Here is a 17,765-nt window from a genome sequence, read left to right as displayed (position 1 = left end):
ATGTTTCCCCGTGTTCTCTGTGCGTTGTCTAGTAATCGCCTGCTTGTGATTCCAGGTTTTGTTACTTCGTGTTGTCCGTTAGTAGTCGTTTGTCTCCTGTGCTTGTGTATAGTTTAAGCCTCGTGTCTCTTGTCATTCCCTTCCATGTTTCTTTGTGTCCCCGTCTCATCTACTTTTTCCTTTTGTCTCTCCCCGGTCTAGTCGTCTTGTTCTCCTCCAAAAAGTTGATTCAGTTCATCTGGACGTAGCGTTTTGTGGGAGACACGTTTCGTCACTCATCCAAGTGACTTCTTCAGTCTCAGCTGACTGCAGGTTTCCCCAATCTTATAAACAGTACATTTGCATAATGACTGAAACCAGCCCACTGAGGAACAATGGGCTGGGAGGTCAGTTCCTTAATCTTAATTATGCAAATTCTCATGACCATTGATCAACAACCACTGACCAAAACCCACTGACTTACTTGTTGTACGTCAGAAACCGCCGCAAAATACGGAGAGTGTCCTCAGCGACCAGAAGAGACAAGGATGCGACACCGAGGATGTGGACAAGTGGGTGAAGAATTTGTCTGACAGACAGCTCACCCAAACAGAGAAAAACATCCTTGCTAAAGGGCTGAATTTTGCTATAACACCGAGACAAATCCCACTAGTGGAGCTGATCGCAGCCATAGAAACAGCAATTCGTAACAACAATATTGCAGAAGTGGAAGCAGAGCAACTACGGACGAAGGTTTCGGCCTGTCTCAGCAATGTAAAGCCCCCAGCATCCAACATCACCATGGAGGAGAGGAAGGCACTCACATCACTTAGTGATGACAACAACATTATCATCCTTCCGGCAGACAAGGGTAGGTGCACAGTACTGCTAAACCAGAAAGACTATTATGAGAAAATTTTGTCACAACTCAGTGACGAAAATACTTATGAGCCCCTGAAACAAGACCAAGTAAGTGGTTACAGGAAGAGGGTGATAGACTGTCTGAAGCAGTTAGAACAAGACAAGGCTATTGACCGGACCTCGTACCACAGGCTATACCCAGGGGAATCTACACCAAGTCCGTATGGTTTACCAAAAATACATAAACAGGGTGCACCTTTAAGACCAATTGTCTGGATGATCAACTCTGTCACCTATAACATCTCCAAGTTTCTGGCTTCGATCCTCAACCCGCTGGTGGGCAGCTCTGAACACCACATCCAGAACACCCTGGATTTTGTTGAGAAGGTGAGAGATGTCATTATGGAGGCAGATGGAACCATTGATCAATGGTCATGAGAATTTGCATAATTAAGATTAAGGAACTGACCTCCCAGCCCATTGTTCCTTCAGTGGGCTGGTTTCAGTCATTATGCAAATGTACTGTTTATAAGATTGGGGAAACCTGCAGTCAGCTGAGACTGAAGAAGTCACTTGGATGAGTGATGAAACGTTTCTCCCACAAAACGCTACGTCCAGATGAACAGAATCAACTTTTTGGAGATTTACTTCCCTGGATGATTGAGAATGCATCAAGACGTCTTGTTCTCCTCTTCCTTGAGTTCCCGTTGTTCCCTGGTCAGTCTCTCTGTGCCAGTCACTCATGTCTCCATGCCTGTTCACCTCTGTTTCTGTGCCAAGCCCATGTGTCTTAGTCCCGGTGTTTATATTAGTTACTTCCTGTTTTGTTTTGATAGTCCCTCACCTCATGTGCATTATTTTCAGTTTTGCTTCCTCTGTCTTGTTGTCCCTGGTTTGTTCCTGCCTTGTTTCCTGCCTTGCTGTACATTTACTGTGTCTGTCTCCCTCTTGTCTTTGTCACGCCATCCCTCGCACCTTTCTAGCTGAGCTCCCAGCTCTGAGGTCCCACTGGATGCGTTTTCACTTGTTTAGTGTTAAATGTTTAGATCTGCTCCACTCCTGAGTTCACCCTCAGCATTTGTCAAGCTTGTTTCAAGCAGCAAACACACAGAAAACTTTTCTCTATGATGGTGGAATCAAAGCTTTCATTGATCAGGTTAGTAAACGTGTACGACTTCTACTTGACTCCACAGCGTGTGATGACACAATCTTGTGCTCTCACATTTTGACACACACAGGCTTGTTCTGCTTGTTCCAGCTGTGACGGAGACAAGAACATGCAGATGTTTACACACAGCATAAACTTTTTTATTTCAAATATTCATGTACTGTCACTGAGTGTTTCTGTGGTGTGCACAGTGCGGTGTGGGTCACAGACTTCGCCATCACTCAGTTTTGGCTGGAGCTCAGGTTTGTGCTCAGCTGCTGCGTGTCGATGCTGTATTGCTCCAAAGTGATAAAAAAGCAAATATTGCAGCTTCTAGAAATAATCAGCGCCCAGCCTGACTGTGGTTTGTCCGCTGAACTCCAAACTTGGTATTTCTGTGACCTTTGTGTGTCCTCATAAGTCTGACTGAGGCTGCTCTGCTGCTGTATCACAGCTGTATTCTGTGGACATTTTATTTCTGCCTCCTCTGCTGTGATCCTCCCTCATTACCTACTTGCGGCAACTGGCATTTCACAGCCATCGGTAATTTGGAGTGAGAGTGTGGTCTGCATGTGCAGTGGCATTAAAAAAGGTCAATAGGGCCTTTTCTATCTGAATCCCTAAAATAGTCGTGGAGAAAGGTTGCAGATTGATTATTTAAGTGTGGATGTGGAGGTCTGAGTGACACAGCTCCCCGGTGTGTCCAGCTCCACTGTCAATCCCGGTATTGTATGAAAGCTGAAATACACACAAAGAGCCAACAGTGGGCACAAAAGCACAAAGACACACAGTGCAGTTAAATGTCGTGACCGCGGGCCTCCAATTCACTCCCCCTGTTTATTTTCTACATTTTAATTCATCATTTATTTGAGAATATCAGAGCTGATTTCTGGAAACAAGCAAACCCGCATGCCGCCAAATGTTCCTTCACATGCGTATCTTCTCGGATGGAAATGTAAAAATAGGAAAACAGCTTTAAGACAATTTCCTGCTACTCCGAAGATACACGTGTCTGAGAGCAATGAAGTTTTCAATAAAAAAAGTATGATGCTTTGCTTTAAGACCTCGCTATAGATTTCCTCTCCTTGGCCCACAGCAACCTGAGAAACCTCATTTTGCTGTGCAGACAAAAATAAAATGACTGTAAAATTCAGCACAAATGAAATCATCTAAAAACGCAAGAATAATTTAAATCCACTTTAGTATTGATTTCTATGGACTGACTTCACCAGGGAGTCTCCATGAATAACACATTTCACATGAATCAATGTAGATAAATATATAATAACAGTCCTGGATGTCATGGATGATTACAGCAGGCTCAGACCAGCTGCTCTTATTGCCTCTCATTGAGGCTTTGATGGTCATTGGGCTGGATGATCTCTGAACACTGTGTTACTTTAATGAGTTATGTGACTGACAGAGCTGGGGGTGTAATCACATTACATTTTCCAGTGATGAATTCAGAAACCACACTACAGTTACAATTATGTTGTCACTCACGTTACAAAGGTTCTTCAGTTACGTGTCTGAACGTCAGGTGGGCAGCTGCTGCAATCAGCTGATTTCAGCTCACGATTGACAGCGCTGAGGTTACAATTTTTTATAGCATTAAGGACAAATTTGAGATGTGAAGTGCGAACTTTGTCCAGGACAGAAACAGCTGTGCTGACCGCATGCTAATGCTAAGCTAACCAAGAACCCCGAGTGTATGCAGACCCCAGCCCAGCAGCCAGAGCCTGAACTTCAGCAGGTAACAGAGGCAGAGCTGAGCAGTCAGCCTCATTTCTACCTGTGCAGGTTTTCTACAGCAGAATCACCATGACGACATCTCTGAAGTCTTTTTGGATGATTTCATATTTGCTTTTAGTTCATTGGGAAAATCAGGTAGCATCAGGTCATTTTATGGAGTAATAAAAAGTAATGTAAGAAATTACTTTCTCTTTGATTACTTAAGTACTATCCTACATTGCTTTTAAGTAAAAGTAAATTGTGTGTAATAGATTACTTTTACATTGGTCATGAACATGACCAACTTGCTTTCAGACTGGATCATTCACAAACCACTGACAGCAAAACTTTCCAGTAATATTATAAGACTGAGATCTGTTTAATGTGTTAATGTGATGACATCTTTGATCAGATTCTGTGAAAGCAGAATTCATGATGATAGAGACTGTTCTCTATCCTGTTGTTTAAAATGATTTGATTCAGCTCTGAGTGTTTTTGTGCCTTTTACTCGTAGCATCGTCCTCGAGGTGTTTCTGCTATTTTTAGTCTTCATTCACTTCTTTTCAGCTCAGCAGATGAATAAGAAGCTTTCTTGTGCAGCTGCTCTCTTCTTTTCTCTTCTTTTCTTCTCCAGCTCCCTTCAAATATATATTTTTGTAAAATTGGTGAAACACTTGATGTCTAATATTCTTTTTGTTGCACCCCTCCAACCCGCACACACACAGCTTCTGTTTGAACTTGAGTGTTTTCAGAATCTCAGCTTTATTTGGTTCTTCCAGCAGCCATGGTGACCTCTGACCTGTTTCAGGCTGACGGAAGAAGAATCCAGCTGCTGTTCAAATGTCTCCGTTCACTCAAGATGTTTGGACAAGTTAAGCTCAAATATAAATGACTGGATAATGGCTGAATTCCATTTCGCTTGGATCCGGGTGACTCCAGTCAAGCTGTCATGGATTACTGCCACAGCCAGTGAACAGTGGGCAACTCTAGTTTTATTCCAGCTTCTCTGTAATCCATGTTATTAGCCACACCTGTGCTTTTCTTTCTGGTGGCCTTCTGGAAACAGGTGCTGTGTCTCAGTTCAAGCACTTCCACGTACGAACTTCCTGCGTATAAAGACGGGTGTAGTCGTCTGTCAGTTAGCGCTTTACCCCACACTGGGAGTTTTCTGGAAGGATCTTGTTTGTGGAGAAGATGGAGTGATACAGTGATCAGACACTAGCTTGAAGCTGGAACCACAGACTGTACCGCTAAGCAAAATCATGGATATCTCCCAGTTTATTCAAACAAAATCCCAAAACCGGAGCTCAGATTTCTTGGACGGTCTGTTAGTACAGTGACATCACAGCAGCCCCGTTATTGGTCACATGATGTCATTAAAATATTCCGAAGGGCTCCAACAGCACAAACATGGTCCAGAGTTCCAGCTCAGGACGAGCTCTGAGAGAGTCTGAATAAAATCATCAAGGACGGCTGAGATGTGTGCAGGACCAGGAGGACCAGCCTTCAACAAACAGCTGCTGCATATTCGTCCACAGCGGACTAATGACCCTGAAGGCTCGAGGACTCTGGATGGACCTAATTATACACTGGCTGGGATATGAAGCTCTCTTCCTCCCTCCACATTTAGTGTAAGACTGTGGCAAAGATGACGGGTCCAGAGGTGTGATTTGAGAGCCAACTTTATTCACACAGTGCGACTACAGCTCTCAGCTGCAGGCCGCACATACTCCTTGCCACCACACACCCCAACAACCCTGAATGTCTTAACTCGGTGGGCGTGATTGCGGATGACCACGCCCCACCACAGAGACATCCTCGTAGCTCATAGCTGTTATGTTAAAGTAGTGATTTCTGATGTGATGATATAACGATTTATAATCAGACTCGATGCTTAAATGTTTAAATGCTTAAACAGTGAACTGTGCACATTAACCTTGTAATTCTGTGAATAACAGTTCAGGATTCGGTTTGTGTCTGTAACATCTAATGAACAGTCATTCCAGCCAATAAAAATGATCCTTGGGGCCTGTATCCTCGCCACTAAAGCAATAACCCAGCATCACGGCTAGAGCTTACATCATTAAGAGGAGAGGAAGCAGGGCAGGCGCTCAGATGAAGACAGCTAGGAGCTGACCGTGCCTCCTCATCGCTGGATTCAACTCTCAGCTTATTCAGACCCTTCAGATGGAGAGCCAGTCCAGATGGCCTGTACAGGTGTGCCTGGAATCTAAAGGGGGTTATGTACAATGAGCCTGATTATCTGTGAGGTCAAGAAGCTTGTGCAGCTTCTACATGGCTGTCGGTCATGTCTGGACAAATGAACGATAATGAGTGAGCGACCCAGAACATGAAATACCTTTAGCAAAGCAGAAAAAAATAACAAGACGTGTATTTCTATGAAGGTTTGGCCGAGTCGCCCCATAAAAACGATTCGCTGGAGGCAAACATACACTCTGCCTGTCTGTGTGTCATAAACACGTGAAAAATTAAATGTTAATAATTTTAAAGCTGAAAGGAGAAATGAAAAGTAATTTTTTCACAGATGGAAGATAAAACATCTCTGCATCTTTCATCTGTCTTTCATCACTTCATCATATTTTCTACGTATGAATGTAGCAAAAAACAAAGGGGAAAAATGATACGTTAAGATGGAGACATTTGCGTTTCTTTCATGGACATTCTGTTGTGTTCCTGCTGTGTTTATGCTTCCTTCCACACATGCAGTCAGCAGACGCTTCTATCACAGATTTATAATTCATAACTTCTCTGGTCTGACATCTGACATCTTTTTAGGTGCAACAGAAGATCTTCCCTCTCTGTAGTGGTTTTCCGTCTGCTGCTAGCTCACTTCTCCCCACACGATGTGATGGTTGTTTGAGCTGCAGGAGCACTGACTCTCCCCCCCAGCCTGGTTTCTTTCTACTAGACTCACGATTAGCACTGAGCTCAGCCCGGGTCAAAGTTCTTCCTGTGAAATCCAACTTGCTCCACAGGTTTCTGCACAGTGGAACATGCTTTTGCCTCTGTACAGCATCTCAGCGAGCCGTGGGAGCGATTCAGGTTACAAGTTTCTGTTCAGCATTCTTTTATTGAAAGCAGAGCCAGAACCAGAGCACCCCTCCCGCCTGCAGAACCAGAGCCCCTAGTCCTGTGAAAAACTATGTCCATCGCTGCGCTGCCATGGGAATTAGGAGGGAAAGGAGCAGCTGCTAATCAAAATTAGCTGATCATCAGCAGTGAACACGTCTATAAAAGCTGAGGTTAGGTATCGTGGACGTCGCAACACATTCAGCCCATCCTCAGACAGTGCAAAGACAAAAACCCAGGAGCACAACCTCAGATCTGTAGCTGTCAGTTAGCAGGTTAAAGTTCATGACAGCACAGCAGGAGAAGTCCAGTCCTGAAGCTACGCTGTGAAGAGGAGCGGACCAAAACTCCTGCACAGTGCTAAGAGAGACTGATGACGTCTCGCAGGAACCATCACTGTGAGTTACTGCGGCTGAAGGAGGACCTAAAGCTGTTGGATCACAGGCTTTTTCCATTTTCTGATTTCTCCTGTAACGAACCACCTCTGCTGTTTCTACAGAGCAGCACACTGGCTCACATTAGCATTCCCAGAACATCAAATACTGAAGTTTAGTCAGGAAACTCTGCCCGAGTGCCCCCGGGCAGAGTGATCCTCACTATGTGATCACCCGGGGGGGGGGCCCGGGTGATCACATAGTGAGGATAGTTCACAGTGATTAATGCAACTTAAGCCAAAGCAACTGAAAAACCAAAAGCAAGCCTCCAGGTTAACTTTTATGCATTTCCAAAAAAGGCTAACCCTCAGAGTCCAGAACAACATGTGACACCCTGAGACCAGAGAGCATCGGCGTGCTTTGCCCAAACTTGGACCTACTGGACAGGATTACTGCTTTTATAAGAACCTGCAGACTGTGCCCCACCGCGGCTTCAACATGAGCTCAGCTGTACTTTACAACATTCCCTATCAGGTGTATATATTCATGCTCACTATAAATGAGGACCCTCTGGTTCAGCTCCACAGTTTCTACTTCAGTTTCCGTGCCATGGTTATTCTACACATTCACATTGTCGATAAATGTTTTTCTGACACACTTGATTTCTACCTCGAAAGGAGTGTGCCTCCGAGACAACGGGGCACAGCTGACCCGTCGGTTCATGAAGAGGTTTGTTGTCGGGGCTAAAGTGTGCTAGCAGACGCTACGTTACATGTTTTACAGAATAACACTTCATATGAAGTAAAACTGCATATGAAGAATTTCTGCTTTCCAGTTGTTGTAACGGAACCAGTGCTCACATTTGTTTCTGCTGTCCTCTGTCCATGTGTCTGTTTGTGGGATGTTACCTACACAGTATCAGAGGAACATTTCATCTGGGCACCATATGGAGCTCCAGCCTCTCTCTGCCTGACGGATAGAAAACTGCTGCACTTTCACACTGTGACATCCGTCAGGTTTTCAGCGCAACAGGCAGACACACGACAACCTGTGATTATTGCTCTACGGTTTACAAACTGCTCTGAAGCAGCTGCCTCTTCTTACAGTAATGACATGTTATTAAAGCTCACCAGCCTTTCTCATTAATTATCACATTACCTGTAACTCTTAATCAAAATGACGGTATGTTTTCACACGTGTGGACGGTTGTGTCACGTATGCGATTTGTAGCGTGTGCACTTCAGTGGGGTGGCTGTAGCTCAGGAGGTAGAGCAGGTCACCTACTGATCGGAAGCTTGGTGGTTCGATCCCTGGCTCCTCCAGTCTGCATGTCAAGTATCCTTGGGCAAGATACTAACCCCAACTTGCTCTCCGATGCATCCATCGGAGTATGAATGTGTGTGAATGTACTTAGAAAGCACTACGTATAGATAAAGTGCTTGTGAGATTGGGTGAATGAGGCATGTTGTATAGAGCGCTTTGAGTACTCCGGGAGAGTAGAAAAGCGCTATATAAGAGTCAGTCCATTTACCATCTAGCTACTGTTAGGAAAACACAGACTCGGCTGGCCGCGTGTGGAACAGCAGGAACTTTATAATCGAGAAGCTGAACAGACTGATGCACTTTGTCACTCACATTAAAAGCAGGAAGTGTGTGTGCAGCTAATTAGCAGGTAGGGGAGGAAAATGCAGGGCACAGTAGATTTGATCATACACAGGGGACGGGGCACTCGAGGGTAACGAGGGGCGATTGCCTTGCTATGAATTGGTAATTGAAGCTGTGCCAGGATGCAGAGACAGCTGTACATACACAGGAATACAAAACTCCCGAAGCCAGATAATTTAATAAAGAAACCATTTCCTCCTTTGTTGTTTGTGGCTCTGCATTAAAAATACATGCACACACATGTGAGAGACGGAGCTCACTGGTGTGAAACAGATAAATAACGGTCAGAGTCATTAAACATTTATTCTGCATTCAGCCTGCAGGCCTCAGACAGGTCACCGAGTCCTGCCTGTTTTCTGATTATGGACACATCATTAGTGAATGATGCACAGCACAGCGCTCGTCAGCATCCAGCACCGGCCCGCAGGGCCACACAGCAACTTGTAATGAGGATTGCTCCACGTGAAATCATTCAAATCCAAACAGTCCAGCCTCGGCCCGCTCACAACCAGCTGAATCTTTGTACAATAACCTAATGAAGACATGTAAAATGTTCCCTTCATACTGTGAATATTTTCACAGGAGTGGGTCGCAGTTCAAGTTACTTTACCAGCCTTCTCATAACTTTGTCATGTATGGCATTTTCAGAGCTGAAAAACACATTTAGGCTGTGTTTGCCACTGAAACCGGTTTTATATCTTTTCCCAGAGTCCGTGTGAAGATTAACTGTGCTTTGTCTCAGCAGCTCTGCTTTCACCCACATCTCACTGCTTAGCTGTGATTGCTACAGACTCATTTCAATAGTGCTGCTGCTCACACTTGTACACAGATAGCATCTGATTACTTTCAAACGTCATTAGATTAGATCAAAGTTCGAGTGAAGCCAAATACATATTCCACAAACTCTGACTTTCAGAGCTCTTTCAGGTGGAGGAGGCTGTGCAGCTTAATTTGTTCCCTCAGGATCACTTTGGTGGGATTTAAAACTGTGTTTGAAAAGTTAGGAAGAAATGCTGATGTTCACTCCAGCTGTCTGCAAAATCCTAAACAACATGATACAAGCAACTTTAATAAAAGACAAGAAAACACAAGCTATGAATATTTGACTTAAAGGTTAAAACATGTCTTCACCCTGAAATTAAAGAAGAGCTGCTTTTGTCTGTGAAAGCAGAGAAAAACCGTCAAAATATTTCTCACGCCCTCTCTCTCTTTCGCACATGCGCACATACACACACACACACACACACACACACACACACACACCTCAGTCTCCTGCAGGATGACGAATAATTAAGAACAGAAAACGAGCCCCTCCATCAGAGGTGTGGGAATTGATAGCCTCGAGCCAGCCAATCAAAGCCAATGGTTTGATGTGGCCTGCAGCCAATCGTTATATTCAGTATATGTGCACACATGCACGAGAGACCCCGACCAATGAGAATGAGAGTGGTGCAGGTTAAGTGGTAGATTCCAGCAGATCAGACACGCACACACACACACACAGAGGACAGACAGTCAGACGGTCTCACCTGTCCAGGGCGATGCAGCACAGGTGTAGTATCGACGCGGTGGTGAGCAGAACGTCCAGAGAAGTCCTCACCAAACAGAAGGTCTCGCCGTAGATCCAGTGCTGGTGGACCAGCTCAATGGCGCCGAACGGCATCACCAGCACCGACACGAGCAAGTCGGCAAACGCCAGCGACACGATGAAGTAGTTGGTCTTGATTTTCCTGAAGAAAGAGAGGCGGGATCAGTTAGTTCATCATAAATGCAAACATTAGGAGGATGTCCATGCGTTGTCAGAGTTGCACGCACTGACTGAGAGCACTTACTCTCTGACTGAGGTCATAACCATTGGAGCCTGTCAGGTTTAAGAATGTGAAGTATGTATTTTAGAGAGCACAGTGCTTCCATCTGCGTCCTTAGACCCGAGCTGGAAGCAGCATTTTACCCAGCGACCACTAGTCCCTGTAGTCAGGGTCCACACCTATCTGGCTCCTCCCACAGCATGGCTATTTAAAACTCTAAGGTCTTTAAAGATGAATAAATGTCTAAAACTAAAGCTCTTCTCCTGCAGCACACCCTCTCAGAATACTCTGATCAGAGTCAGCATGCATGTTTGACCTGTCAGACATGCATGCTGTCCTGGGGAGGTCAGGGAGGACTGTGACTGGCCAATAGCTCACAGGTGAGAAGCGGGACAGTGTGTCATGGTTTGTTTTTGGTTTTAAGAAGGATTTGTGTCTGTGCTGTGACCTTACATTCATGTTATGGGTTTGGTGCCTCAGGTTTGGCTGATTAAAGGTTTGTTGGTTCCCGTTCGCGTGTGTGAGTCTGTCCTCTTACACTGCTCCTGTTACTCCCCCCCCCCCATCCTTTGTTGCGTCCCTTTGACTGAGTTTGCATGTGTGCTTTTCACACAGTGGTGCACGATCAGCTGCTCCTTTTCAGTGTGTGTGTTTCTTACGTTTAGTAAGAAACACACACACTGAAAAGGAACACACACGCACACACACACACGCGCACACACACACACACACACACACGTACATGTCTGAGTGAAGAACATGAGATTTTGGGATGAATCCTCACTGATTTCTAAGCTCCTGCTGAGTCTTTGTTCCTTTTTTCTGTGTTAAGTGACTGTCTTTATCCAGCAGCACGGATCCCACAGACGAGTCACACTCCTCCAATTTCACCAAGATAAAGACGACAAACTTTTTACAAAAACCACAGACAGTTACTCTCATCTTCTTCACCAATTGCTACAGCGGGCTCGTGCTAGTCAGCAGTTCAGAGAGAGGAGGTTGATAACGTTTTGCTCACATTTTTATTGATTTGATGAGTCGCATGTTGTCAGAAACACAGCCCATTTCATTCAAAGCATAAACAGCCTTCACTTTTCGATGAACCACTTGTCTCTGAGTGATTCTGTGTCGCCTACACGTTTCTTAACGGTTGTGGGCAAGCATGGGGGTCTGTACGGAAATGGGAAATGGACATGTTCTTATATAGCGCTTTTCTACTCTGTCTGAGTACTCAAAGCGCTTTATACAACTAATTCATTCACCCAATCACACAAGCACTTTTTTCTGACCTAAGTGCTAAGTAGTCTACCATTCATACACATTCACACTCTGATGGATGCATCGGAGAGCAACATGAGGTCTTGCCCAAGGATATTTGGCATGCAGACTGGAGCAGCCTAGGATCGAACCACTGACCTTCTGGTTAGTGGCTGACCTCAAATAGAGAAATGTGGGTGTGGCTTCAGCACGAGTCTGCTAATGTGGGATGAGCCTGATTTAGTAACGAGCATGTGGCGGCATCTGTTATCACCATCACAAACCTGATGGTGATTTTGTGTGTTTTAGCACATGTTAACACATGTCGCACTCTGCAGCATCACACACACAAACAAAAACCACTTATTCTCTCTTATGTTTTGGATTATCTGCTGGAGTTTGAGTCTCTTGGTTATACTTTAGTCCAGTTAATGTCTACTTTCTGTTAGCTTTCTGCTTCAGGTGATTTGGTTTATTTAGTGTTTTGTGTTTCCTGTGTGCAGTGTCGCCCCGTGTAGGTGTTCTCGTCTTCTGTTACTTCCTGTTTTATTTTGTCACAGCTGGGTTAAATTTTCGGACGCGTGCTGAGCATGCCCGAACCTTTGGAGCTGCACAGCACACCTCCCAGTTCATCCTCCGTCTGAAACATGCTGCTTTAGCTCCTCCCCCTCTAAGACAACTGTAGGTGGGATGAATGAGATGACCTCATTAGAAATAGCCACTCTCTATGATATCACACTGATCCAGGTGTTAAAAAACTGCCATAAATCATCTATTTTATCCGACGATGGGCCATCATATTCATCATTTCTAACATTCTAAATGATGGAGCATTCACCCCCCCTCCCCAAATCAGCTTTACTTCCATCTTTTTAAGTACATTCTATGGATTTCACTCTGCAGGTTTTAAACTGTGCTTCACTGCTCACACACCTTGGACAGACAGACGCACACACACACACTTACTGCAGTTTGACAAAACAAAGAAATCCTGAGACGAGGTGATAGCTTGCCACTCTCAGTCAGCTGTAAAATCCTGGACTTGTGTGTGCAACAAATCAATTTCAGCTATTGATTAGTGGCATCACAGTTTGTCTGTGATGCCACTAATAACCTGATGGACAAAAAGGCAGCTGCACAGCAGTCAGTCAGTAATTCACTCAAAGGCAGAAAACACCACCACTAACAGCTCTGCAGACAAAAAGTCGGTCAGTCAGCCGCCTCGTCTCTGCGCTGTCAATGTCCGCGTCTATAAATAACCTCAGTACGAGGGAAAGGCCGCGAAGGCTTTCCATCCATCCACTGCTCTGGAACAGGCCGGTACACCTCTGCCTGCAGTAAATCCTGCACACACACGCACACACGGAGCTGTGTTGGCTATAATTCAGAGCAGTTTAGAAGCATTAAGAAGCCCTGAGGTGGAGGAGGAGGCACTGTGTTTAGTCAGGATGACAGACTGTGTTTAGCTGAAAGTCCTTTGAATAAATAAACTTTATTAGCAGGGACTGTGTGACGAGGACGTCCAACATGTAAGATCTAAGAAAAGATGATTCAAACAGAAAGGTCAGAGAGGAGAAGCAAACATGCAGGAATCATTTCAGATGCTCTCATATTCATCACGTTTCTGTCCTGTCCAGTCAAACTATTTCTGGCTGGGTCACCTCCTGATGGCGAAGCCACGTAAACTAAACGACCATCTGCATTTATAACAAATGCCGATAAAAAGCACAAAGCTTGTAATCTTGTTTTGCAGAATAGAGCCGGAGGCCTCGACGGCGTCTGCAACAACACAATCACAAAGACAAGCTTTAATGGGAATGATAAACCCTACAGTTCAATTAAATCCCCATAACTGGATTTTTATTTCATTACTGCCTTTCTGAGGAATTTCTGAGAGGTGCAGTCTGGAATAATAATAAAGGAATTTAAACTTTAATGTTTTTTTTAAAAAAACAGCACAAAACCCTGAAATCAGCAATTACACCGAATTAATCCTTGGAGGATACACAGTTATTTATTTCATTCATTTAAATCAGAAAAAATCATTTCAAACTCAATTAAGTCAGCCAAATATTTTATGACTACAACTAAAAACACGACTCCAAATAGCACTTTAATGAAGTGCAGGGATAATTTAACGACAATCTCAAAGGCAGAAATAAAACAATGGAAAGAATGAATGAATCGTTTGGAAAGGTCTTTTCTTTCATGTTCTTTTTCACTTAAACTATTTTATTTGATGAATTTAGTTCTTACTTTTGTAAATGATGTAAATAAACTTTGATGTTAAAAGACAAAATCAGAAATGTGGAAGCAAAGTTTCTGCTGCGACCCGTTTATAACAGCGAGCGCTCGCAGAGCTGCTCAGTGTCTATAAACACACACACTGTGTTGCAGCGTGTGTGTGTGTTCACACACTCGACATGACACACAGAGAGAAACAAAAGGTGGTAACAGTGATTTTGTTTGTGTGATGTTTCATGATGAGTGCTTTACCACCCTCTGAATCACCCTCTGCTGGTGTTTACTGTGTGTGTGTGTGTGTGTGTACTGTACATTAGGTAAACATGTAAAATGCCTCTAAGCTGTTGAGCTCCCTCACACAGACCTGGCTGCTGTGGAAAAACCCGACCTCTGCCTCGATGATTTACTGGTTATGAGAATAAAGCGCTCAGGTTATTTCAAACCACAGATGAAAGATTATGAGAGAAACAGAGACTTACTCAGCAGTTTTTATTATTTATAAATTATTCTGATTGTGACATATTGAGCTGCTAATGTTATCTTATATTATATTATCACCAAATGGCTGTGTTCCTCATTAATTTGTTCCTCGCAAATTAAGGAGGAGCACCAGGTTTACTTGTTGTTCCTAGAGTATTTAAAAGTAGAATGGGAGGCAGAGGGTTCAGTTTTCAGGCCCCTCTTCTGTGGAAGCAGCTTCCAGTTTGGATTCAAGAGACAGACACTATCTCTACTTTTAAGATTCAAACCTTCATATAGTTAGGGCTGGATCAGGTGACCATGAATCGGGGGTTCCCATTAATTTAGTAACTGGGATTATAAATTTGGAAAAGCTGGTCCCAGACTGAGTGAGAGCGACTCTGCAGTGAGGGATGAGGAAGACGTTTACAAAGGCACATGAAAAGCAGCTTCAGGAGGAATGGGCATTATGCTGTAATCTGAGTTTCTCTGACTACAACAAGACTACAAACAGACGGGTGATAGTCATCCATGAGCTGCTGGAACCGTTTTTTATTCATTCACATGGATTCTCTGAAAAACATCTCCTTAAAATAATGATTTCCACCATAAAAATAGGGGTGGGCGATATAAACGATATACGATAGCAACTATATAAATTTGGCCAATGATAGAGATTTTGACTATACCGCTCTACCGCGATAGCGCATGTTGAAGCGGCTACAACCATTATCATCTACAAATTATGCCGGGCGACAGTCATAGCAAAGAGATGAAGCACTTTTGAAATATGGGGAAAGCCAAAAACTGCGCTTCCTCCACTTCCGTAGCATTGATTCATTAATGTTGAATTCTCTCGCAGCTGCTCTATTCCCATGTTGTTGCAGCATATTAATAACTAACCTCGTATTGTGGATGAATAATCTCAGTTGTTCTCCTGACTGAAGTTTGGCCCGTGTATAGCATCCTGCTATGCGATTGCATTTGTCCCTAACCACCACAATCCCTCACGTTAACTTTTATCGAGTGGAAAAATCGTTGGCGTTCATCCTCCAGCTTCACTGTGCTAATGTTATGCTAACACAGCTGCGTCGCTAGCAATCACGTCACGTAGCACAACATTATATACCAGGTAGTCCAACTTCAGGAACCCTGCAAACGTCACTGCTGTTTAGTTTTCTGTCTTCATTTATGTTGGAAGTGATAGCAGAGCTGTACATTTTAATTAGTTACAAAAATCTCTCAGTCGGAACATGGTATGTCATGTTTAGGTGGAAACTAGCGAGCTAACTTCCTGTTAACTTGTAACTCCGTTAAATTTAATAAATTCTGTTTTCATGGATGCATGGATGTTAAACTTAATTGTTACACCTGGTAAAGGACCAACGCTGATGATTTCATTAAATATGAAAGAATTTAGACCGTTTTTAACTCTTAGTGTTCGTTTGACTTTGGGACCTGAAGTGGACGGAGTTTTGGACCCAGATTACTCCGCGAAGCTTCTCACTACAGCAGCCGTAATGCTCTGACAATCCATCAAGCAGTGCGGCTTACCAAAGTTGTACTAAAACATTTTTTAACAGATTTCTGCACGCCAAAATCTGTTCGAGGTCAGTAAGCACAACCAGAATTCATACATAAGGAACACTCTCGATTTTTGTGAAAATGTTATACAGAAGAAAAGAATATATCGCGATATTTATATCGTTACCGCACGTGCTTCAAATTATACCGCGATATGGATTTTAGGCCATATCGCCCAGCCCTACATAAAAATTAATTCATTAATTAATAATCTACTCATCATTGTTTAACTGAGTTGAGATCTGATGACTGCTGTATGATTCACTTTCACTTTAAACTCTTTTAAACTCCCATCAGGACAGAAATATTTGAACGTAAGCTACTGTTCGTCTGTCTCACAGTGACTCTCTTCTCTCGCTGTCAGGTGTCAGCCTCCAGGTCTGAAAAACGAAGCCAACGCGTACCTGCCAAAACACACAGCCCCCGATTCTATTGACAGGTGGAGGCGACACAGGCGGCTGGAGTTCCTGAACTGGACCTCTGGGCCAGGTTTGCGCTGTTGGAGCCTTTTGAGGCACTTTTAATAACATCATGTGACCAATACCATGGCTGCTGTGAGGTCACTGTACTAACATTATTGTCCAAGACTTTTTGGGGCACAGTGAGATTCAATGATTTTATCTGGATGTTACTGAGCTCAGCATCCTCCAAATATGATCAGTTCTGGCTCCAAAAAGCCAACATGACTGATTAATGTTAGGCTGCAGAAAATAATGGGAGATGTGACACTGTCCATCTTTTGTTTACAGTTTTTGGTTTGCATAAGCACTTGTCCCACATATAAACCCAAAACCACACAAATCACACACCAACTGTATGTGAGCCTTTACAGACCGACAGGCACGACCACCGTCACAGTGACTGATCTCACCACTGGTAATCTAACAGCTGTTCCTACCTGGGATACTCATGATTCCTGTAAATGATGTGCAAAGAGTTCCTATTTACTTTATCGCCCACGTTCACCAGAGGGACGTCCCCACTGAGCATTTCCCAGTGGACAAAAGAACAAAGACATAAATGTTCTCACCTCAGCAACGTAAGACATCACAGCAGACATGCCGTCACTCACTGACTTCAACATGCCACACACACACACACACACACACACACTACATCCCATGAGTCAAAGGTCATGAGAGGGGCAAAGAAAGAAAGATGAGAGACGTCAGACAGAGAGAGGGACAAAGAGAAGGGCGAGGTGAAGACGGAGGACTGAAGCACTGAGGTGACAGCAGCTCCCACATGACCCTCCATCCTCAGCCTGACCCTCTGACTCCGCCTCTAATTCCTTCACTTTTCATACACCCTTCTCCTTTGCTTCATGAAGATCAGAGCTGCAATGGTGGAAACCACTTTAGAAAATACAGACACACACGAAGAAGCAGTTTCTGCCATGATTCTGTAGATGTTACAGACCGTGGAGGCAAACACAAAGTCCATAAAGGAGAAAATAGCACATACACATCACACACTGAAGAAGGAGAAGGAGTGACAGCAAACATTAATACACACAGAGGGGAGCTGGAGGAAGAAGAGACAGCAGGGAGAACGAGACACAACTGA

The 17,765-nt window shown here is 44.0% G+C and overlaps 1 protein-coding gene across 1 annotated transcript in view; it reads right to left on the bottom strand.

Moving 5' to 3' along the window:
- The window catches only part of htr4 (5-hydroxytryptamine receptor 4), a 195,408-nt gene that overhangs the window by 85,181 nt on the left and 92,462 nt on the right, over positions 1–17,765 (bottom strand). The window contains exon 4 of the mRNA XM_085360912.1: positions 10,377–10,577. Coding sequence (XP_085217038.1) covers positions 10,377–10,577 — 201 coding nt within the window. The remainder of the gene's footprint in view (positions 1–10,376; positions 10,578–17,765) is intronic.

Source organism: Diplotaxodon limnothrissa, linkage group LG2 (genome assembly GCF_057381915.1).
Source record: "Diplotaxodon limnothrissa isolate DT_005_m linkage group LG2, D_limnothrissa_male_GT1.1, whole genome shotgun sequence".
NCBI classification, from domain to species: domain Eukaryota; kingdom Metazoa; phylum Chordata; class Actinopteri; order Cichliformes; family Cichlidae; genus Diplotaxodon; species Diplotaxodon limnothrissa.
This window is presented reverse-complemented; position numbering and strand designations above follow the sequence as displayed.